Consider the following 23,596-nt stretch of genomic DNA (forward strand, 5'->3'; position numbering starts at 1 on the left):
ATCAACAATTTCTATTAATCAAAAGATACCATTGGGCTTCCCTGGTGGCGCAGTGGTTTAGAGTCCGCCTGCAAATGCAGGGGACACGGGTTCATGCCCTGGTCCAGGAAGATCCCACATGCCGTGGAGTGGCTAGGTCCGTGAGCCATGGCTGCTGAGCCTGCGCGTCCGGAGCCTGTGCTCCGCAACGGGAGGCCACAACCGTGAGAGGCCCGCGTACCGCAAAAAAAAAAAAAAAAAAAAAGATACCATTAACCCTTGGGGTTCATTTGGGTTCACTGGATTCACTTATAGTTTTTGAGTTTTTTAAAAACAGTTCTATTTGTAAGGATTGATATTTCATGACTTTTTTTTTCCTACAGGCTTTCCTAAGAACAAAGAGAAAATTTACTTTTTGAAAAACAGAATGAAGTTTACATTATCTTGCAATTACCATATAGGTCCACTGACTTCTTTCATAAACCTAAGATACATTATGGGATCTTCTTTCTATATACTGAAACATTTTGTGATCTTCTTATCGTAGAATTCATTATTACTCATCATTCCTTATCAATTATTCCCAACTATGCTAAAGATCAAAATACGAAGACAACAAAAGAACGATGGAATTGTAAAATAAGCTGTCACCCCTCCTTGCATTGCCCAAAATACTGCAGCTTGCTTTTAGGGTTCATTGAGCACAAGTGAGAATTCAGAAATTTTCATTTCCTGACAAAGAAAAGTGACAGAGAAAGTTGTGTCAAAATTATTAGATGGGCCTTCCCTGGTGGCGCAGTGGTTAAGAATCCACCCACCAAGGCAGGGAACACAGGTTCAAGCCCTGGTCCGGGAAGATCCCACATGCCGCGGAGCAACTAAACCCGTGCGCCACAACTACTGAGCCCACACTCTAGAGCCCACGAGCCACAACTACTGAAGCCCGCGTGCCTAAAGCCCATGCTCCATAACAAGAGAAGCCACCACAATAAGCCCGCGCACTGCAATGAAGAGTAGCCCCCACTCTCCACGACTAGAGAAAGCCTGCACACAGCAACGAAGACCCAACACAGCCAAAAATAAAATAAATGAAATAAATTTATAAAAAAAAAATTATTAGGGCTTCCCTGGTGGCGCAGTGGTTGAGACTCCGCCTGCCAATGCAGGGGACACGGGTTCGTGCCCTGGTCCGGGAAGGTCCCACGTGCCGCGGAGCGGCTGGGCCCGTGAGCCATGGCCACTGAGCCTGTGCATCCGGAGCCTGTGCTCCGCAACGGGAGGGGCCCCAACAGTGAGAGGCCCGCATACCGCAAAAGAAAAAAAAATTATTAAATGAATCAAAAGTTAAATGCAGAGACAGCTACGCTCTAGGTCCTAATAATGATGTGAAATTAATCATACAAGCAAAATCTCTATGAGTCCTCGGATGACAATATCCTAGATGAATACTCTCAAACTCAAGATAGGATGAGTGAACAATATATTTTTAAGGACAGAAAGGAAATGTGGTATCGTCATCCAGTTAGTTATTAAACAGGGAAGACTTCATCACATATTTTTGGTAAGAACCTGGACCATTCTGCTTTGCTAAAAGAATATGTGACAGAATTATTTCATCTTCTATAATGTTTGTGTGTCAAAATTTACTTGATGCAAAGAGTTTTACTCTTTTAAAATTTTTTTTTTTTTTTTTTTTGCGGTACGCGGGCCTCTCACTGTTGTGGCCTCTCCCGCCGCAGAGCACAGGCTCCGGACGCGCAGGCTCAGCGGCCATGGCTCACGGGCCCAGCCACTCCGCGGCATGTGGTATCTTCCCAGACCGGGGCACGAACCCGCGTCCCCTGGATCGGCAGGCGGACTCTCAACCACTGCGCCACCAGGGAAGCCCTCTTTTAAAATTTTTAGGGGCTTCCCTGGTGGCGCAGTGGTTAAGAATCCTCCTGCCAATGCAGGGGACATGGGTTTGAGCCCTGGTCCAGGAAGATCCCACATGCCGCGGAGCAACTAAGCCCGTGCGTCACAACTACTGAGCCTGCGCTCTACAGCCCGCAAGCCACAACTACTGAGCACGCGTGCCACAACTACTGAAGCCCACACACCTAGAGCCCATGCTCCTCAACAAGAGAAGCCACTGCAATGAGAAGCCCGCGCAACTCAACGAAGAGTAGCCCCCACTCGCCGCAACTAGAGAAAGCCTGTGCGCAGCAATGAAGACCCAACGCAGACAAAATTAAATTAATTAATTAAAATTTAATTAAAATTTCTAGTAAGTTGTTTTCATTATGCCTTTATTCTTAATTCTGTAAATTATCTGTAAAATTACTTTTAAATTAAAAAATAAAAAGGTTCCAGGACTTCCCTGGTGGTCCAGTGGGTAAGACTCCACGTTCCCAATGCAAGGGGCCCGGGTTCAATCCTGAGTTGGGAAACTAGATCCCGCATGCATGCCGCAATTAAGAGTTCGCATGCCGTAACTAAGAGTCCACAACTGCAACTAAGAAGTCTGCATGCCACAACTAACAGTCAGCATGCTGCAACTAAAGATTGTGCATGCTGCAAGTAAAACCTGGCGCAGCCAAAATATAAATAAATAAATAAATAAATATAGATTTGTCTTTTTTTGTTTTTTTTGTGGTACACGGGCCTCTCACTGCTGTGGCCTCTCCCATTGCGGAGCACAGGCTCCGGATGCACAGGCTCAGCGGCCATGGCTCACGGGCCCAGCCGCTCCGCGGCACGTGGGATCTTCCCAGACCGGGGCACGAACCCATGTCCCCTGCATTGGCAGGCGGACTCTCAACCACTGTGCCACCAGGGAAGCCCCTAAATAAATATTTTTTAAAAAGGTTCCAATGCACCATCTAGATGGTAAAGTGAAGACTACTTTTTTAGTATACTGAAGGATAAGAATGCAGAAAGTGCTGCAGAGTGAGAAATAGTCAAGACAATCTAGACATATGAGGACTCCTACAAACCAATAAGAAAAAAATATAACCCAACAGTAAAACAGGGAAAAGACTTGAATCAGCATTTCATAAAAGAGGAAATCCAACTGAACGAAAATCAAATGGAATGGAAGTCAATCTCATTCGTCATCAGGGAAATATAAATTAAAGCCATATTACAATACCACTAGACATACACCAAGATTGCTAAAATTTTAAAGTTTAATAACACCAAGTACTAATGAGGATACAAAAAAAATGGAATACAGAAACACTGGTGGTGAGAGTGTAAACTGACACAACCACTTTGGAAAACTGTTTGACAATATCTATCAAAGCAGAACATATTCGTACTCATATGATCAAGCAATTCCCATCCTTGGCATATATCTAAACAAAATTAAATACAAACACACACACACACAGCCCCCTAAAGGGACATATATAGCACCAAAGACACAAAGCAGTGTTTTTCATAATAACCACCAAAAACTTAAATGACCATCAATATTAGAATGGATAAACAGATTGTGGTATATTCATACAATAAAATACTGTAAAGAAATGAGAATGAAACAAACTACAGCTACACACAACATGGCTGAATCTCACAATAATATAATGTTAAGTGAAAGAAGCCAGACTCAAGAGTACATACAGCATGAGTCCATTTATATAAAGTTCAAAAATAGGCAAAACTAATCTCTTGTGTAAAAAGTTGGAATAGTGGCTATCTTTGGGATGAGGAAAAATGGGAAGGGGCATGAGTGGCACTTCTCAGACACTGTTAATTTCTGTTTCTTAATCTGAGTCGCGATAACACAGGTGTATCTGTGAAAATTGACTAAGCTGTACACTTATGATTGTGCACATCTCTGTATGTTCCTCTTCAATAAGTAAGTTTTATTATTGAAAATAAAAGATTCTTGGAAACCAACATCTACTAACATGACAGTTTATTGGAGCTGTGGTAGTCTTCTACAAGACTTGATGAATCCAATGATACATACACACATAAACAGTTTCAAAAAGCTGCCCCAGATGCTCAACAATGTGGTGTGCTACTCACATATGATGCATTTATGTCACTTGACTTTTTGAAAACCTTCAGTTTTTAGAAAGCAGCCTAAATCTGGATTTTTCAAAAAACTCAAAGTAATTTCCAGTACTTTATTTAACAGTGCGTAATTGGTAAATCAGTTAACTGTATTCTCAGTTCTCGTTTTCCTACCCAGCTTTGTTTAAGAAACAACACACACACACACACACACACACACACACACACACAAACTAGAGTGGCTTACCGTATGTTATATATATATAGCAAACTCTGAATTCAACTAATAAAGGAAATTCACAAGTTTTCTTAATAGTGTGGATTATTCTTACCTCAGTCTCTTTTACTCACTGACCGGCTTCCCACTGATCTCTTTTTCTCTCACGTAACAAAGGTTAAAAAAAAAAAAAAAAAAAAACCATGCCTGGGCAACAGTCACAAACTATACTTTACATGGGCTAAGTGAACAAAAGAAGTAGAAGGGTAATAGAAATGGCAATGACACAGCTAGATCAGGGAAAGGTTTTTAAAACAAGGTAGAAAAAAAAAAAAACAAGGTAGAAATGTGAGCAGGATACAATTCAAGGACAAAATATGCCATCCTTATCAAAGCTGCAGGTGGAAAAAGCCAGGAAGGGATATCTCATATCTAAAAACAGTGTCATCTCCATTCGTGAAGATTCAGCAGACTAGAATGCAGGCCCAAACCTAACTAGATGAAATGTAAAGTCTTAGGAAAAAAAAAGAACACAAGACAAAAAACTGTACAAGTTCAGGGTGACAGAGAACTGGCTTAATAACAGTAAGGTGAAAAAGACCTGGCTGGCCAAATTGATGTTAAGCTCAACATGAGTCAACACTGTGAGAGCACTGACCCCCCCCACCCAAAAAAAAGCAATTTGTTCAGCTATATAAGTACATTTTATAACAAAGTTAGTAATAGGCCTATGGTCTTTCTCCATCTGAAGTAAGTGTTCATTCTGAAGGAGACTGACAAACCAAAGGCCCTTCAAAGGACAGTGAACAGGGACTTCCCTGGTGGTCCAGCAGTTAAAACTCCATGCTCCCAATGCAGAGGACCCAGGTTCGATCCCTGGTTAGAGAGCTAGATTCCACATGCCACAACTAAAAAGATCCTGCACGCCACAACGAAGATCCTGAGTGCCGCAACTAAGACCCAGCGCAGCCAAATAATCAATCAATAAATTTTTTTTTTTAAAAAAGGACAGTGAACAATATAGCAGGACAAAACTAGCACCGATGTTAATATGAAGAGAACTTCAGTTTATGTGATGGCACAGCAGAATGGTTAAGGTGGGTGGAGGGAGATAAGAGGATGGTCTTTAAACAACGGCAGGATACACTGTAGAAGAGGGACAGGGTAAATCACTATGTGTTGCACCACACAGGCAGATCTAGAATCAACAGGCAGAAGTCAAGGCAACACATTTATGTTCAATGTAAGAAATACAATTTCTGTAAAACTGTCAGCACCTCGTGGGCAGTGTTCCTTATCACAGTGCCAACGCTCAAGCAGAGCTCATCAGCTGCTTGTCACAGGAAGCACAGTGGACTTAAGAGTGGGTCAGAAGGCCCTGGATTCAAACCCCACCTCAACCATTTATTTGCCGTGTCATCCGGGGCAATTTATTTATAACCTCTCCAAATCTCAGCTCCCTTTATCCATTTACTTCATGAGATCACTGAGAGGAATAAATGAGATAATATGTGCAAGACCTAGGATGACAAAATGCAACACAAAGGTGAGTTGCTATATAGAGGGCAAGTTGCACTAGGTAACTGCTAAGATCCTCCTAGCACTGAAATTATTAACTGTACCCTGAGGCAAAAGAAAAAAAGTTAAAGTAGGTCCTAAATTTACAAAGTCAAGATTTGGTAGGCAAAAGAGAGAAAACATTATTATGACAGAAAAAAGGGAGCAGGAAATCTATGTTTTATGAGGTTATAAGAACGTACTTCTCATATAGCAAATCAGTTACCATATCTAAAAGGTAATGCTCAATCCAGGAGATAAGTAGGAATTCAAATCAAGATGAAACACATGCCAAATAAATCAGGACTACAAGTGCACTTGTAATCACTGACAGGATGAACATCACTGAATCACGGCATTAAACACAGTGCTTAACTAGTGCTCTTGCCCTGGGGACCCTCTGGACTCAGCTCCCACTATGTGGACTTAGGCTCTACTCTCCCACCTACATGATCCTGAGCAAGTTATCCAATCCTCTCAGCCCCAGTTTGTAAAGGGTAAATGTAGGGTATGAAACTGCCAAGTTCACAGGTTGTCGAGAAGACTCCATGGGATAATGTATGTAAAGCTTCTGACAAGGCTTCTGGTACTCAGCGGAATTCACGTTAATTGCCTTTAATTAGCTTTCATTTTTGGATGGAGTTCTGTTTTCTGAATATAAACTTGGAGAAAAAATAAAAAATATATTTTGTTTTCAAATATTGAAATTAGGTTAAAATTTAAAATGATGATGTAGATCCATCAACACTGAGATGGAAAACTAACCAATGCTGACAAGTGGAAAGACCAAGTTACAAAATAATACACTTAGTATGCTTCCATTTTTTTTTTTTTTTGCGGTACGCAGGCCTCTCACTGTTGTGGCCTCTCCCGTTGCGGAGCACAGGCTCCGGACGCGAAGACTCAGTGGCCATGGCTCACGGGCCCAGCCGCTCCGCGGCATGTGGGATCCTCCCGGACTGGGGCACGAACTCGTGTCCCCTGCATCGGCAGGCGGACTATCAACCACTGCACCACCAGGGAAGCCCTGCTTCAATTTTTTATGACATATGTTTTAAAAATTATTACCTCCAGATAGTAGAATTAGGTGACTTTTACATTTTTTCAATACTTTCCTGTCCTGTCTAAATTTTGTATAAGGAGTATTTCCAGTACAATTTCCAATTGGAAAAAAAATCTGATTGAAAATGTTTTTCTATAAGAAAATTATCATTTAGGCCAACTTGGGGAAAAAATATTTTTACAAACTTGGAAAAATAAATTTAACACCTTTTAAAAGGTAAAAGAAAAAATTTAGAAACTACTAGTAAATGTATTGTGTGCTTTTCTAAAAAATGTGGTTCAAACAAAAGAAAAACATCTCCTAAACTGAGGAAAATATAAAGGATAAAAGTTCCATGGGGGCAGGGATTGTGTCTGTTATGTTACATTCACTGCTGGAGGCACAAATATTAATAAATATTTGCTGAACAAATGGATAAAATAAAAGTCCTATTTACCCTTACACTAAATTCCATTACCTTATTTCACTAGATGCTTATTCATTTTTATCTCCAACAGCTGGCATATCATGTCACAGAAAGTTACCAATCCAGTTATTTGTTACATAAACAAAAAGCAAAAAAGATCAATAAATTTAATAAAAATTGCTTCTGAAGCTAAGGAATTGATAAGCATTACTCTAAACCACTACATTCATCCTGGACTAAAATCGCTACATACAGGATAAAAGCAATGACGTCAAAGAAAGGGGGGCATGTTGCCATTTCTAGATTTCATTATGTCATGTCTAATAAGTGAACAACACTAACATTATTAATTGTAAACCAGGAATGTATATAAAAGTACAAAGAGAACATAAAAGCCTACTCAGCCTGTATCAGCAAAGCAGCAAAACCACCACACCCCAACTCCCCACCCGCTCCCAAAAAAAAGGCAGACCTACCTTGGGCCTCTTGGACCTTCCAAGTAACTGCTTCTAGGAGGATCTGGAAGCAATCCACCTGACCTCCCTGGCATGTCCTTGACTGCAGTGATTGGCTGAGATGGAGCAGCTGAAGACTCCCCAAGTCCTTGCTCAGATGAGAATGAACTGTACGGCAGAGCAGACTTGCTCAGTGGAGCTTTAGAATTCACTTGTTCAGATGGGCCAATGGCTGATTGCAATGGAGGATGGTAAGTTGAGGGTGGGGCTGAACCAAAAGACACAGGAGTGGGAAGCAGTGCTGGTCTAGGTTTCTCTGGAACTTGTGAGTTCTGAGAACTGGAGGCTGGTGGAACTGGGGCTGTTGTTAACTGAGGAGGTATCCCTTGTGGAACTCCAGGGGGAGGTATTCCTGGAGGAGGTGTGGCTGAAGATAATGGTGGGAGGGGCATAACAGGTGGAGGCGCTGTTGAAGAGAGAGACGGTGGGGGAAGAACTGGTGGCGGCCCTGCAGAAGAGAGGGAAGGCGGGGGTAGAACTGGTGGTGGCCCTGCAGAAGAGAGAGATGGAGGCATCACAGGTGGGGGCACAGAGGTTGGTAGAGAAGGTGGCATCACAGGTGGGGGCATGCCAGGTGGTGGCACTGAAGTAGGCAGGGCAGGGGGCATCACTGGTGGTGGCAATGATGGAGGCAATACTGGAGGAGGCATTGTTGGTAGAGGTGGAGGCATCTGAGAATATGGGACAAAAGGTGGCGGCATGGACATGTTCCCCATATACTGGTTCTTCATGTTCTGAAATGAAGTGACTTTCTCCTGGAGATAGGTCTGAGTGGCTTTCATATGTCCCTGCCATGTTTTCCATTGCTTCTCATACTCCTGAAGCTGATCTTTGTGAGGATAGGAATGAAGCTGTTCCTCCCACAGCTGGAACTCTCGCTCCCATTCTTGGTAGAGATGTTGAAACTGCTGCTGCTGCATCTCATAATGCCGCATCTGCGTATCTACAGACATGGTCTACAAATAAAGGGATAAAAATTATTTCAAGACATTCATATAAGAAAATTAATCATAAGTTAAAATATTAATGAACCAAGGGCATTTGCAGCCTTAGGAAATTAGAACACAAGACTTTGGGAGGCTAAGGATAAGCTTGTTAAATCCTTTCCATGATGATCATTCGCCTTTCTCCCTTTGACTTATTTATATGTTATCACTGAGTTGGAAAAAATCTACCAAACACTAAAGCGAATAGCTGTCTCAGCAATAAGTATTTTTCAAGTTTTTATTACTACTATGGGTCATTTTAAATATTACTATTGAAAATGATCTGTTATAGACATATAGACATAAGTTTACACCTCACAGATACAAGACAAACAAGTATCTAAGTCACTTCATCTTTTGTGGTGCATTTGCTTAGGTTTTTGGTGGTGGTTGCTTTGATCTTGCTGGTGGATTTCTGCTTGTTACTGCAGTGCTTTTCAGGCAAAAACACAGGTTACCTTGAAGTGACATAAGAAGCCCTGGTTCTTCTTCTTTTTTTTTTTGAACACTCTGCGCGGCTTACAGGACCTTAGTTCCCCAACCAGGGATTGAACCCCGCGCCCTCAGCAGTGAAAGCACAGAGTCCTAACCACTGGACCACCAGGGAATTCCTTTTTTTTTTTTTTAAATTGAAGTATAGTTGATTTACAATATTGTGTTAGTTTCACGTGTGCAGCAAAAAAAAAAAACAAAAAAACCATATATATATATATGTGTGTGTGTGTATATATATATATATACACACACACACACACACACACACACATTCTTTTTCAGATTCTTTTCCATTATAGGTTATTATAAGAGAGTGAATATAGCTCCCTGTGCTATACAGTTAAGTCCTTGTTGTTTATCTATTTTATATATAGTAGTGTGTATCTGTTAACCCCAAACTCCTAATTTATCCCTCCCCCTGCTTTCCCCTTTGATAACCATAAGTTTGTTTCTATGTCTGTGAGTCTGTAAGAAGCCCTGGTTCTTAAATCTCTTAGCAACAGTACTCTAACATCTGCCTGGGTTAACATGATCAGAAGATTCCACTATACCCGCCCTTCCCCAAGAGCATTTTCACAATACCACATTTCCAAGCCCCCAGTAATGTGACAAATAACTACTTGGGCACTCCAGACGAAACATCTGATATCTTTCCTTCTTCATACTTAAATCTCTTTCATGAGAAACAAATCCCTTTAACATCCTGGGGCAATTTCCCATGTGGCAACTGAGGAAGCACTCACCTGTATATGTGGTGGATGCTGTATAATCTGCTGGTACTGTTGTAGGATCTGCTGTAACTGAGTGTGCTTCTGCATTATTCCCTGATACTGGAAGCCAACTCGATGCTGCTGGTGCTGCTGCCAGTGTGCTGCTGCAGCCTGCAACTGTTTTAACCTGGCATCTTCTTCTGGGTCCTCAGACTAAAGATAAAAGAGAGGGTACAGTTTTTTTCTTTTTCTAAGTCATAAACAGCAACCAAATTAATAAGAAACCTGAATATTTTATAAAGTATTATGTTGTAATAGTATTGTGTTATAAAGTCCAGAATCCCTGCAACTGTGAGAAAAGCTATTCTATCCTTAGATAAAATACCTAGTTCTATCTATACTGTGATCATGGATACTAATACAAAGGAATTTATAAATCCCACAGTCTTTACGAGAATAATCACCTCACTGTTCCTAAATAGGATAACCATTTCCCCAGCAGAAAGTCAATCCACAGTTACTATCCTTTTCACTATATGAGAAATCTCTTTTTTCACCTTAGTCACTTTTCACCAGCTGCCTACAGTGTAATCATCATGTTTCATTAATGTTTCCATATAAGGCTCTTGGGAGAACAATGACCTTTGGACCAACGTGAGAACTTTCCATGTGCCAGTCAGTATGCTAAGCAACAAGGATTATCACATTTAATGCTTTAATAGCTCAATAAGAAAGCTACTATTTGAATATGCCCATTTTGTAGATGAGGAAATTGAAGCATAGAATGGTTAACTAACTTGCTCAGAGTCACCACCAGCAAGTAGCAATGCCTGGACTACAGCCCGGGCAGTTTGACAATAAAAGCTCAATCTCTTAATTATTGCCCTGTGCTGCCAATATGAAAACACCCACACTTGCATCCCTTTAGTGCTTAGAGACACTCAATTCAGAAGAGTGTCTAATTCTTCACTCTCACTTAAACGATGAAAAAATGCCTTTTCTAAACCCAATATGGCACACATCTGACTATTCCACAAATGAAATTTTACATGCACTTAAAAAAAAAAATGAAAATATATATCCATTTATATATAACAAAGGTACATATATATATGAAGCAGAAAAAAACGGAATAACTTAATAAATACCAAGTAATTAACTTCATGGTTACCTGGGGTTCCTCAGGTGGGAGAGGAGGTGGTACGTCCTCGTTAGGGGGTGGTAATGGGGGCTCCTCCGATGGAGGGGGTTCTGGTACTTGGCTGGTGGCAGGTACAGTAACTTCTTCCTTTACTGGCTCAGCTGCATCCTTTGCTACAACAGGACCTTTTTTGTGTCCCGGCAAATGCACTTTTGTCCTCTGCTGCAAACTAAGCAGGTGCTGTCGATACCAGTACTGCTGCTGTTCCTACAACAGAAACCATTTTTAAGTCAGAAAGAGAAAAACAAATATCGTATATTAACGCATATATGTGGAACCTAGAAAAATGGTACAGATGAACCGGTTTGCAGGGCAGAAACAGAGACACAGATGTAGAGAACAAACGTATGGACACCAAGGGGGGAAAGTGGCGGGGATGGTGGTGGTCGTGTGATGAATTGGGAGATTGGGATTGACATGTATACACTGATGTGTATAAAATGGATGACTAATAAGAACCTGCAGTATAAAAAAATAAATTAAATTAAATTTAAAAATTAAAAAAAAAAAGAATTTTAATTGACAACCCTGTATATCTGCAACTTGGTTTTGACAGGGAGCTACACTTGTGTCTGTGTTCATGTATTTATATATAAGAAAAGGCAAACCTGAACTGAGAAAGGCAAATAAATAAACATGATCTTTCAATTCCTCCCCCAAATTTATATATTTAAATTAAACCATACATGTTAATTCAACATACTTCTCTATTCTCATTAAAAAAACATGCTTTTGGAGGTGAGGGTAGTCTTTCTGATAAAAGATCAGAGTAAATCTTTTCAGTATTCATAGCTATTGTTTTTAACTTGCCTTTAGTTGGTTCAGTTTTATCCACGGGGGTCTCGTGATTAATGAATATAATAAACAGTCCTACCTCTTCTCTCTGTCTTCTCTTCCCTCTTTTAAACACCTGCTGTATCATTAATCTTGCCATACCCAGGTATATATACATAAATGAAAATACACTGTGTTTTAGAATGCTTTCTATTTATTTTAAAAGTTTCACTTTGTCTTCCAAGTTATACTGTAATTTGATTTTCTGGAAGCTTATTTTGTGCTTCCACTTTCTAAAAATTACCACAGTAATAAGCTTAATGTGGAAAAAAATTAGAAGATACAGCCTATCCTGATTATTCATGGAGTCTGTATTTGTGAATTTGCCAACTTGCTAAAATTTATTTCTAACTCCAAAATCAACACTCAGGGAACTTTCACAGTGATTTGTGGACACGCGTAGATGGGCAAAAAATTAGTTATCTGACTTGCACGTTCCTGTCTGAGGCAGAACACGGCCATGCTCTGCCTTTTTGTTTAGCTCTTATATTGTAAATAAGTGTTCTTTTCAAGGTCTATTTAGGGCCACATTTTTCACATTTCTGTACTTTTTGGTTGAAGATTTTGCTGTTTAAAATGGCCCCAAGCATTGTGCTGAAGTGCTGTCTAGTATTCCTAAGTGCGAGAACACTATGATGTGCCTTAAGAAGAAAATACTTGTGTTGGATAAGCTTCTTTCAGGCATGTGTTATAGTGCTGTTGGCTGTGAGTTCAATGTTAATGAATCAACAATATACATTAAATAATTTGTTTTTAAACAGAAACACATATAAAACAAGGTTATGTATTGATTGGTTGAAGAAAATGTGACCAAAGGCCCACAGGAACCTAACCCTGCACTTCCCCCAGGAGCAATCGTTCAGTATTCACTAATTCAGTGTTCTTGACAACTTTATAAAATATAAATACCTCAAATAAAGAGACTCGACTACAAATAAGCAATAATTAAAATCAATTTTAAAAAAATCTCACCACTCAGAAGTAACTACAGGATCTTCATTATCCCAGTGTTCACTATATAATTCCCCATGGTTACAAGGTGGCATAAGGAAAAAAAAGTTGTCATAACACTAAAATATTCACTGATGAACTGCCCTATATACTTCTATAATTAACAACAGCATATAAACAAAAACAAAAACAATAGCATACACTTCTACTACAATTATAAAGATGCAGGATCTAGCAGAAGTACTACCAGTTAACAACCAAAAATAATTTTTATAATAGGAACTGCAAAAGAGAATGACATGAATATCAAATGTTGAAAAACAGCCCTTGGAAAAATGTATAAATCCCTAAAATATTTTTTCAACATATTCAAAAATGAAATAAATGATGATAATATAGTGTTGTCACACAATTTTGTCACAAAAATTATAGTACAGAAACCTAATCTACACTTTATTCTTTATAAACGCTAAGACTCAGCTGTTCTTTATGATTTTTGAGCTTTATTTTTCAAGATTGTGTCCCAAATTAAATTTTTTACTTTTTACAATAAACTTTTGGTCCTTGTGTTAAATGGATTCATTTTACTTGCATTCACTGAGATTCATTGCCTCTGGATAACCAGGATTTCCTATATTGTTACTATTTTACTGTACATCCTCTCCAATTTTCCACATGCAAATATACATGATACTCTTTTCTCATGAAACATACTGTCTTGTTATCTGTTTTCTCATTTGCAGAAAGTAACTGTCTTGGGAGAGAGGTGTTTCATGCTTTTCTCATATCCTGTCTGGTGCTTAAGCATAGTGCCGGAACACACAGTAGAGTGTCAATAAATAGTTGCTGATCAGCTAAAGACTTCCCTTCTAGGCTACTAATTTCTATGACCTGAAACTTGCTACATCCCTTTGGAAGAGTAAATTCCATCTCACTAACTCCATCCTGAAGTTTGGGTCATGACTGGGTTTTTCTCGTTTTTATTATCATACACATAATCATCAGTTCCTGAAATATAATTACTTTTACTATTCAACATGAAAAAAAAAGAAAAAAAACCAACACACTGTTCATGATAGTCAACAATTATGTGGTATTAGAACATTTTCAACTTTCTTCCATTATTGTATGAAAATACTGAAAACAGCAACAGGCTTGTTTTTTAGCTTTAAAAAATTAATAAACTCTTTCAAGTAGAAGTTAAAAGTTTCCTTTTTTTTTAAGTTACTTTGAAAGCATCACCAAAACATACAAAGATGCAAACTATCTTTCATAAACTAGAAGCCAGTGGCTATAGATAGGAAGATTATTCAGGTCTAGATTCCTTATCAATTTATACCCACCTTATTCTTGTGCTTTCTATCTTTGTCTTAGACCTAGTCTAAGGTTAAGAACCTTGTTAGGAGCTCAGGTACTTGTTGATTTACTAACAGTATGCACTGTAGATCAATTTCTATTTAATATGAACCCAATAAGCAGAAACCAGATCTAATTCAATCCTAGGACGAGGCTTTGGCACATTTTTAAAGCTCTGCAAATGAATAATGATGAAATCATTCAGAAATGTCCTCAGTGACCCCAGAGAAGGTTGCTTTATCTCTATTTTAAAAAGGAATAAAACCTGCCTGGACTTGCTAATGAAGCTGAAATAGTAGCCAGTTCTTCTGAATGTCCCGTTATATCAGACAACTCCATCTCATATGGGATGTTAGTTCATAGGTAGAGGAAAATCACAGTAAATGTCACATTCAAAAAGAGATTGAATAGGGCTTCCCTGGTGGCACAGTGGTTGAGAGTCCACCTGCCAATGCAGGGGACACGGGTTCGTGCCCCGGTCCGGGAGGATCCCACATGCCGCGGAGCGGCTGGGCCCGTGAGCTATGGCCGCTGAGCCTTCAAGTCCGGAGCCTGTGCTCCGCAACGGGAGAGGCCACAACAGTGAGAGGCCCGTGTACCACAAAAAAAAAAAAAAAAGAGAGAGAGACTGAATAGAGTTAAAAAGTAAGGATGTATCTGTCATAAATACCAAAAAAGATGCTAATTAATTCAGCAAGTATTTACTGACCACTTGCTACCAGTACAGTAAGGAACTAGGTACTAAAAGATTCTCCAAGTAGGGAAATATAAAGAAGAAGGGACAGGGAGAGAGAGAGAGAGGATGAATGAATGAATGGATGAATGAATGAATGAATGAACACATGCGTCTATGTGTGTGATGTTTTAAAGATTAATTTTGAAAGGTTGCCTTTCCTGTCCAGGTTGATTAGGATAAATGCCTGTAACATTAAATGTTCAATGTCATATCCTAAAGCAAGTGGGATGGGGAGGGGGGACGGTAAAATAATGAAATGGATTTCCATTTTTAAAATTTATTTAAAATATATTTATTTTCAACATTTTTGAAGTTCACACTCTATTCCAGGAATTAAGGTCCCATCTTAAAAAAAAAAAACTCCTTTACTGTGCCTCTTCCTCCAGCTCCTGCCCACATTCTCTCTCTCTCTCTCTCTCTCCTTCAGTCAAACTTCTTTAAAAGAGTTGTCTATACTCACCATCCCCATTTCCTCACCTTCCATCACTCCTCAAATCAATGCAATATGGCTTCAGTCACTATGAAACTGCTCCTGCCAAGGTCAACAATAATCTACATGTCAGTAAATGCAAAAGATAACTCACAGTCTTCATCTTGCTTGACCTCTCAGCAGTAACACAGCTGACTACACCCTCCTCCTAGAAACAGTCTTCCCTTCACTTCTGTGGCACTGCACTGTCCTGATTTTCCATCTACCTATTTGGCCTTTCTTCCCATTGGTTCCCTTAGGTACTGTGGTTCTGCAGGGCTAGGCTCAATGTCCTTTAAACTTTATTCTTACTCTACACACACTCCTCAGGAGACCTCATCTATTTCTGTGCCTTCAAATACCATTTTTATGCTGATGACTCACAAGTCTATGTCTCCCAGATCTCACTTCTAGACTCCAGACCTGTATCTAACTTCTAACTGGACATCTCCATTTAGAATCTTATGTCTCAAGGATCTTAAACTCAGTAAGTCTAAAACTTAACTCATCATTTTCCCTTCCTCCCAGACCTGTTCTTCCCCCTTCTGTAGGTTATTAGTATATGGAACCACCATCCACCCAGTTTCCTATCCCAGAAACCCAGGAATCGTCCTTGATGCCTCCCTCTCCACTACTACTCAATCTCCAACTGGATTCTAGCACCAAAATATTTCTCCAGTCTTTCCACTTCTCTCCATCTCCTCCATCACCATCCAAGTCCAAGCCACTACTAACTCTTGCCTGGATCACTCTATTCACTATTCACTCTAAATCACTCTTGCTCCTTTCGATTCCACTCTCCCCAAAGCAGTGTGAACTTTCAAACAAGCCAATCTGTCACATTTGCCTATATAAAATCCTTCAATGGCTTCCTACTGCCCTTAGGATAAAGTCTTCATAGGTCCTCCCTGGCCTGGTTTGTACCTTCAGTAAGCCCTACCGAACTTAATTCTTTGAACTCGTATCTGGTTATTTCCTACCCATTCTTCAGGTTTCATTTAAATATTACTTGCAAAGGGAGGTCTCTTCAATTAGGTTAGAGCTCCCAGCTATATTCAATCATTTGAAAAATATTTATTCTTCACCTACTATGTGCTAGACCCTGAGCAAGGCCCTGTGAATACAATGGTGGGCTTAAAAAAGCTCACCTTTTCCTAATCCTTACGGAATGGTCTAGTGATATTTTCTATTTTATAATTCCACAGCACCTTACACGTCTTCAATTACTTTTTAAATGTCTTTTCCCCGCATTGGAACAAGTGAATGAGGGCAGGTACCTTGTCTATTTTGTTCACCATTTCATCTCCAGTACTAAGCACAGTTCTTGGCACACAGTTGTTACTCAATATATATTTAAGTATTAGATAGTGACTATAAACTCTAATCAAAGTCAACAGCTTTACCTAAATAAGTTTTAAGAATAAAAGAATAAATCACAGTTCATTAAAAAAAAGACCAGTATGCATTTTAACTAGCCAGTCCTTTAAAACACACAGAAGAGTTAATTCTTCAAAAAAGACACATTCCATTATATCACCACTTTACTCTGAAAACTAGAAATTAAATGGAAGAATATCAAGCACTTATCCTGTCTTTTCTATGCTAACTGTATGTCCAATCAAACAGCCCTAGTTCATGAGTGAAAGTTTTTCTTTACAGAATTCCTTATGGTAAATATAGAAGAAACAGCAGAAAAAAAAATTCACCATATTGCAACCTCTAACAAAGAAATAATTTACTCAAGCAAAGACCATCAACGGATGAACCACTAGATGAAATATTAGATTGAAGATTGATGGGAAGCTTTACAGCAGAGAAACCAGTCACCCCCCCCTTGATCAATCTTGGCACCACTAACTATGGGACAGCCAGGCATTGAGTGACTCCTGATGGGATGCAAATGAAGTACACAGCACTTCCTAGGTTACGAAGTACACTTGCCAAAAGAAAGGTGAACTTAAATCTAAGAAGGTTGCACAGTTAATGCCTAGTTTACAAAAAAAAACATGGGAGAGAGAGGAACAAGTCAAATGACACCAATGAGACAGCAGACAAATCCAGGACGTGGGACATTCTACAGGATAACTAACACAGATTTTTCAACAAGCTCAATGGCAAGGGTAGAGAAACAGTATAGGAGAGACTGACCTAAATCAGGGATTCTCAAGTGAGAGTGATTTTGCCCCACAGGGGATATTTGGCAATATCTGGAAACATTTTTGGTAGTCACAACTGGGGGCTGCTACTGGTATCTAGCAGGTAGAGGCCAGAGTTGCTGCTAAACATCCTACAATGCACAAGACAGCCGCACAACAGAATTATTCTGCCCCAAAATGTTTATATTGAATCCCAATTTGAACAAACCATCAAAACTTTATTAAGTCCATGGGGGAATTTTAACATGGATAATATCAAGGAATTATTTTTATTAGTATGATGAGACAATACGGGAAATCTGAACAGATCTGGTATTAGATGATAGAAACTTGTTAATTTTGTTAGGTGTTATAACGTGTTTACCTTAGAAAAAGTCCTTTAAAAAAAATGTCTAAGAATGTAGGAAGGAAATGATGTGAGATCTAAGATTCATTTAAAAATATTTCAGCAAGAACAACAGTAAAGGGGCTTCCCTGGTGGCGCAATGGTTGAGAGTCCGCCTGCCGATGCAGGGGACACGGGTTTGGGCCCCGGTCCGGGAAGATCCCACATGCCGTGGAGCAGCTGGGCCCGTGAGCCATGGCCGCTGAGCCTGCGCGTCCGGAGCCTGTGCTGCGCAACGGTAGAGGCCACAACAGTGAGAGGCCCGCGTACCACAAAAAACAAAACAAACAAACAAACAAAAAGAACAACAGTAAAGGCCTAAGTGAAGCATACATGGCAACATCTTGATAGCTGTTGAATTTGAGTGATGGGTATATGGGGAGAATCATACCATTTTCTCTACTTTTGTGCATGTTTAAAATCTTTCACCGGGCTTCCCTGGTGGCGCAGTGGTTGAGAGTCCGCCTGCCGATGCAGGGGACGCGGGTTCATGCCCCGGTCCGGGAAGATCCCACATGCCGTGGAGCGGCTGGGCTCATGAGCCATGGCCGCTGAGCCTGCGCGTCCGGAGCCTGTGCTCCGCAACGGGAGAGGCCGCAGCAGTGAGAGGCCCGCGTACCGCAAAAAAAAAAAAAAAAAAAAAATCTTTCACCATAAAAAATTTTTTAATGAAATATTCCAAAAATAAAATATGAATCAACAAAGAAGGGTTAATTGTCAGAGATTGGCACTGGCATGAAGAAAATGTTTACCACCTAATAAACCAAAGTATCCTAAGTCTAGAACACGACAACTCTTGTATCTTATTCAACAAAACTTTGTGGAGAGCTGACAAATTGGCAAGACACTGGCCCAGATGCTACAGGGGATAAAAAGGTAAGTGAGGCAGTCCCTGTCTGCAAGGGACTTAAGATTTGAAGAACAGAACCAAACCACACAGGTAAGCTGAAGCACGGCTTCATAGAGACCCTGATATTTGAGATGTGCCTCGAAAGCAATACAACTGTAAGGGGGGAGAGAGGGTTGAGGAAGTTGGGATGAATTCTAGAGAGAGGTAAAAAAAAACCTAAAAAGGCTTAGCAAGGGCCTTCTTGATCTGGCCCATTCCCACCTCTCAAATCTCATCTTCCACCACTTTCTTTACAGCTCTCATCAAAGAATTTGAGGCACTGAATAGTCAAAGCACTAAAAGAAGTTCACTATAGACAAGGGTACAAAGGCAGAAAAACAAAAACAGTGTTCGTGCTAAATATTCATATTAAGGACCGGTCTGATTCCCGCCCCCCATCCCCCACTACCAAAAAACAATTCATTTGTCTAAGAGGCCAGAAAAAGTCCAGTAGAGATGAGGATATAAATGTCATATTTTGGTTTGGACTAACTCTGAGAGTGCTGGACAACAAAAGCACTGGAAATCTCAGAGTGGGGTGGTAAAGGGGGCAAAAATTCCATCTCTATTATAATGGAGGAATCTGGAGAAAAAACCTGATGGGATAGTACTAATTTGGTGTAAGCTAACAGAATCTCTCATTCTACTGTTTTACCCCAGCAGCTCAAGTGTTTTCTCCTGATGATGTGCCAAGCACCACATCTTGCTTAGTTAAAACAACCTGTTTTCAGCTTCGTGCTTTGTGACCACCTAGAGGAGTGGGATAGGGAGGGTGGGAGGGAGGGAGATGCAAGAGGGAAGAGATATGGGAACATATGTATATGTATAACTGATTCACTTTGTTATAAAGCAGAAACTAGCACACCATTGTAAAGCAATTATACTCCAATAAAGATGCAAAAAAAGCAAAAAAAAACAACCTGTTTCTCTTCTTAATTTCTAATGCCAAACCACTGTAAAATTAGAATAATATCTTTTGGAAATCTTTATATGTAAATCTGAGCTTGTAGATTAAAAGATTCTCTTTTTTCATGAGGGAATCTAGGTAGATTACTAATTGCTAAAAGTGTCTATTTTAAGAAACCAAAACAAATTATTTCTTCCACTTTAATTTTATCTTCTTTCTGAAGACAGGAATTCATTTATTACTGCTACCCTATCAATCTTTGACAGGGAAGCATCACTTGAAAGAGAAGTTTAGAAGATTGGCTCTCTCATGAATGAAGAGATGTCACCACCATTTTTTTAAAACTTGGCCGAATTCCAAGGCTGTTACTGTGGAGTAAATGGTAACAACAATGCAATGCAGCAAATTGGTCATGTCTCAAAACTATCTTTAAGTGATGTGAGAACAGGATGTATGGGTCAGTTCCTTAAATGACCAACAGATTCCCAAAAAGGTCAAATATGTAGACTTCCCTAGGTATTGCATATACATCTATAAACATAATTAGGATGTTCCTGATTAGAACAAGATTTCCACCCTTCATTTGCTGAGACTTCTTAATTCAGGAAGCTGACAGCTATCAGTGGCCCTTAATTTTCTTTTAAAGAAACTAACTGGTCATAAGATTCATATGCATTTCAGGTGTCAGCCCTTTGAGAAGCTTCTTTTTTATGCTGCCTCTAAAATAGAATTTTAGTTTAAGTTACAATTAAACAACAACAACAAAAAAGCCCTTTGCAACAGCAATAAAACCTAGAAGCATGATCAAAGGAAACCAAGGAATATATCTGAGAAGTAACTCTTGAGCCACCCCATCACTCTGGTGTCTAGAAATATCTTCAAACACTGTTCTTTTAATAATCCACATTTAGCTAATTGAAAAGCTGGGATGTCAGACCTTTGACTTTTATGGAATACTCTGGAGTGTAAATTAGCCAGTTATCGTGTGTTGGAATTAGGCTAAGCACTGGGTAAAGCCCCCAGGCCTGCTCACTTAGGGCCCTCTAGGTGAGAGCCGCAGCTTGGGCAGATGTTTTCTTACCTGTGGAGTCATCGTAGAGGGATCTGGCTCAGGGGCAGCTTGCTGCTGTTCAGCACTCTTGTTCTTGGACCCGCTCTCCAAAGGCTCTTGCTGGACAGTTGTCTTATTCCCAGAAGGGGCGGACGGCGGTGGCGGAGCTAGCAGCTGGGATTTAGAATGGCCTTGGGAGGGGCGGGAAGGAGATGCCTGAGAAGAGGGCAAGTAGGACTGGGAATGGCTCAAATAGGACTGCGAGGAGGAGGAAGAGGAAGAATAAGATGGGGTGGGCGCCAGGTAGGACTGGGAAGGTGGGGACTGAGAAGGGGACGGCTGAGCGGGAGGCAGGTAGGGCTGAGATGAGGCCGGGGGGTAGTACGAGGGTGGTGGCTGAGGTGGAGGCATGTAAGATTGAGACGGGGGCATGTAAGACCCTGGCGGTACTGGGGGAGATTCAGGGGGAGAATCCAGCTCCATGGGAACCAAACCAGGAGGCCCGTCTCGTTGGTGGTGGAGCATCTGGTGTTTGTACTGCTGCTGCTTCTGATAGCTGAGAGCCGGCCCAGGTGGCGGGGGCATCGGCGGCGGCGGTGGCTGCCAGTCCCCGTAGCCGCCCCCCGGCATCACCGGCGGGGGCGGCAGGGGGGGCGGAGGAAGGTGATGGGGCTGGAGCACGCACTGCATTTGCTTCTGGTGCATCTGCTGCAGCTGCTGGAGCTGCGCCAGGTGCTGCTCGCGGAAGCTCATGAAGCCAGAAGAGGAGGGGGCCGCGGGAGTCGTCGAGCTCGAGTACCCGGGCCCCGGCGAGGCCTCAGGAAGCGCCACCGGCGGTGGCGGCGGGACCGGCGGCGGCGGATAGTGGCTGCTCCCGCCATACCGGCCCCAATTCGGGTACATATCGGAGAAGAAGGCGCAGCGCTCGTCCCGGCGTCGTTACGCGTCGCAACCGACCTCCAGGAGCTGCGGCGGCGACGGCGACAGCCGGAACTCGCGGCGCCTACAGGCCCCGGAGCGTGTAAACGGAGCGCGCCAGTGCGCCGGCGCTACCGAGCTGCGCCCGCGACCGGGAAGGTGGGGACGGTACCGGGGCGATTACGCCTGCGCAGTAGCCACCGAGAGGAGAACAAAGGCAAGATAGAGCGGCCCTTTGCTTGGCGACTCTCGGTTGCCACCTTCCTTCCGGTTCGGATAATGTTGAGGCGAGCTGAATGTTCCTATATAGCCAAGGAACCATAGAGTCTCACAGCTGAGAGCGGTGGTAGAGATCCTATCGCTCTACGGGTTCGCTTTTGAATGGAAAAAAAAAAAAAGGTTCCATTCACAATAGCAACAACAACAAAAAACCATGAAGCAGGTAGGAATAACACTAATAAGAAATATGCAGAATCTATATAAAGGAAACTACAGAACTATACAGACTCATATCCGAGTGGAATAAAATTAGACTTGAAATAATGGAGAGGTTTACCATGGTTCTGAATGAAAAGAGGAAAAATTATGAAGCTGTCAGTTCTTCTCAAATTAAGTGAATAGACTTAATTCAATTCTAACAGAAAGTCCAATTAGGAACAAATCTGTGAAGATGTATTCTGAAGACAGAATGTAAGAGTACATCAATTCCTGCAGGTATTGTAAAAGGGAAGAAAGGGAATTCTTTAGAATAATTCAATGCAGAAGACTTTATGTTGGAGAATATCAGTCAAAGGAAAGATAACAAAAGCCAGATAACAAGATTGTCTAGAGAGGACCAGATTGGATTTAGAAAATAATCCAATCTCATGTAATACTAAACATGAACCCATTTGGCTTGAGAGAATCACTGAAAAATAAAGCTGATACACACTGAATTCTGAAAACAAAACAAAACAAAAACCTACCTAACTCTGAGACTATTAAGTGTGTCAATGTGTCAGTTGTGCACCACTTACAGGTTTGACTTTGCTTCCATCTTAATAACCCAGATCTTCACCTCTCATAGGAGGTGGATGTGAGCGGAAAGTGGGGCAGCTAAGTTTCCTTTGGAAGAAAAAGCTTTTCATTCTCAAATAGGAATTTAGCTGTGTTTCTTTTAGCTTTTATTGAAATATAAAGTATATACATAAAATTAGAAATCATAGTGGACAGCTTAGTGAATTTTCACAAACCAATCACACTTGTGTACAGATCAAGAAACAGAACATTACCCAACTCAGAAATCCCACTTGTAATTTTAATATTTTCAATTGAAATTCTCTTTGAAAATTATAAAAATAAATGTAATTTACTATAGAACAGACAAGGAGAAAATCAGATGATCATCTCATTAGATGCAGAAAAAGAATGTTTTCTTTCATTTCATAAATTTCAATATCCATTTATGATTTTTAAAAAGATTTGCAAGCCAGAAATAAAAGGAAACTTCCTTAATCTTATACAGAGTATTTACTAAGAAAACTACAGCAAACATCACAGTTAATGCTGAAAAGTTGAAAGTTTTCCCACTGAGATCAAGAAGAGATGTCCACTGCTATCATGTCTGTTACGGGTTGAACTGTGTCCCCCCCCACACCCCCCAAAAAAAGATGTTTAAATCCTAACCCCCAGCACCTCAGAATGTGACCTTATTTGGAAATAGTGTTGTCCCAGGTGTAATTAATTAAGATGAAGTCATACTGGAGTAGGATGGGCCCAAGTGGTCTCCTTATAAGATGGCCATTTGAAGACAGCACACAGAGAGAATGCCATG

General features: G+C 40.7%; 1 protein-coding gene across 4 annotated transcripts in view; it reads right to left on the reverse strand.

Annotated features, from left to right (window-relative positions):
• Positions 1-21,904, reverse strand: part of YLPM1 (YLP motif containing 1) — a 67,600-nt gene extending 45,696 nt beyond the window's left edge. For 2 of the 4 annotated variants that reach the window (XM_060137317.1, XM_060137275.1), the window contains exons 1-4: positions 20,896-21,895; positions 11,102-11,338; positions 9,964-10,143; positions 7,701-8,695 (exon numbers count right to left, since the gene is read on the reverse strand). In XM_060137317.1, the coding sequence (XP_059993300.1) occupies positions 7,701-8,695; positions 9,964-10,143; positions 11,102-11,338; positions 20,896-21,768 (2,285 nt within the window). In that variant the 5' untranslated portion in view covers positions 21,769-21,895. Of the gene's footprint in view, positions 1-7,700; positions 8,696-9,963; positions 10,144-11,101; positions 11,339-15,468; positions 15,508-20,895 lie in introns of those variants that run through there. The other 2 variants (XR_009538420.1, XM_060137381.1) reach the window with 2 other exon arrangements.
• Positions 21,905-23,596: the final 1,692 nt, after the last annotated feature.

The sequence above is a fragment of the Lagenorhynchus albirostris genome, chromosome 1 (assembly GCF_949774975.1).
Source record: "Lagenorhynchus albirostris chromosome 1, mLagAlb1.1, whole genome shotgun sequence".
NCBI lineage: Eukaryota > Metazoa > Chordata > Mammalia > Artiodactyla > Delphinidae > Lagenorhynchus > Lagenorhynchus albirostris.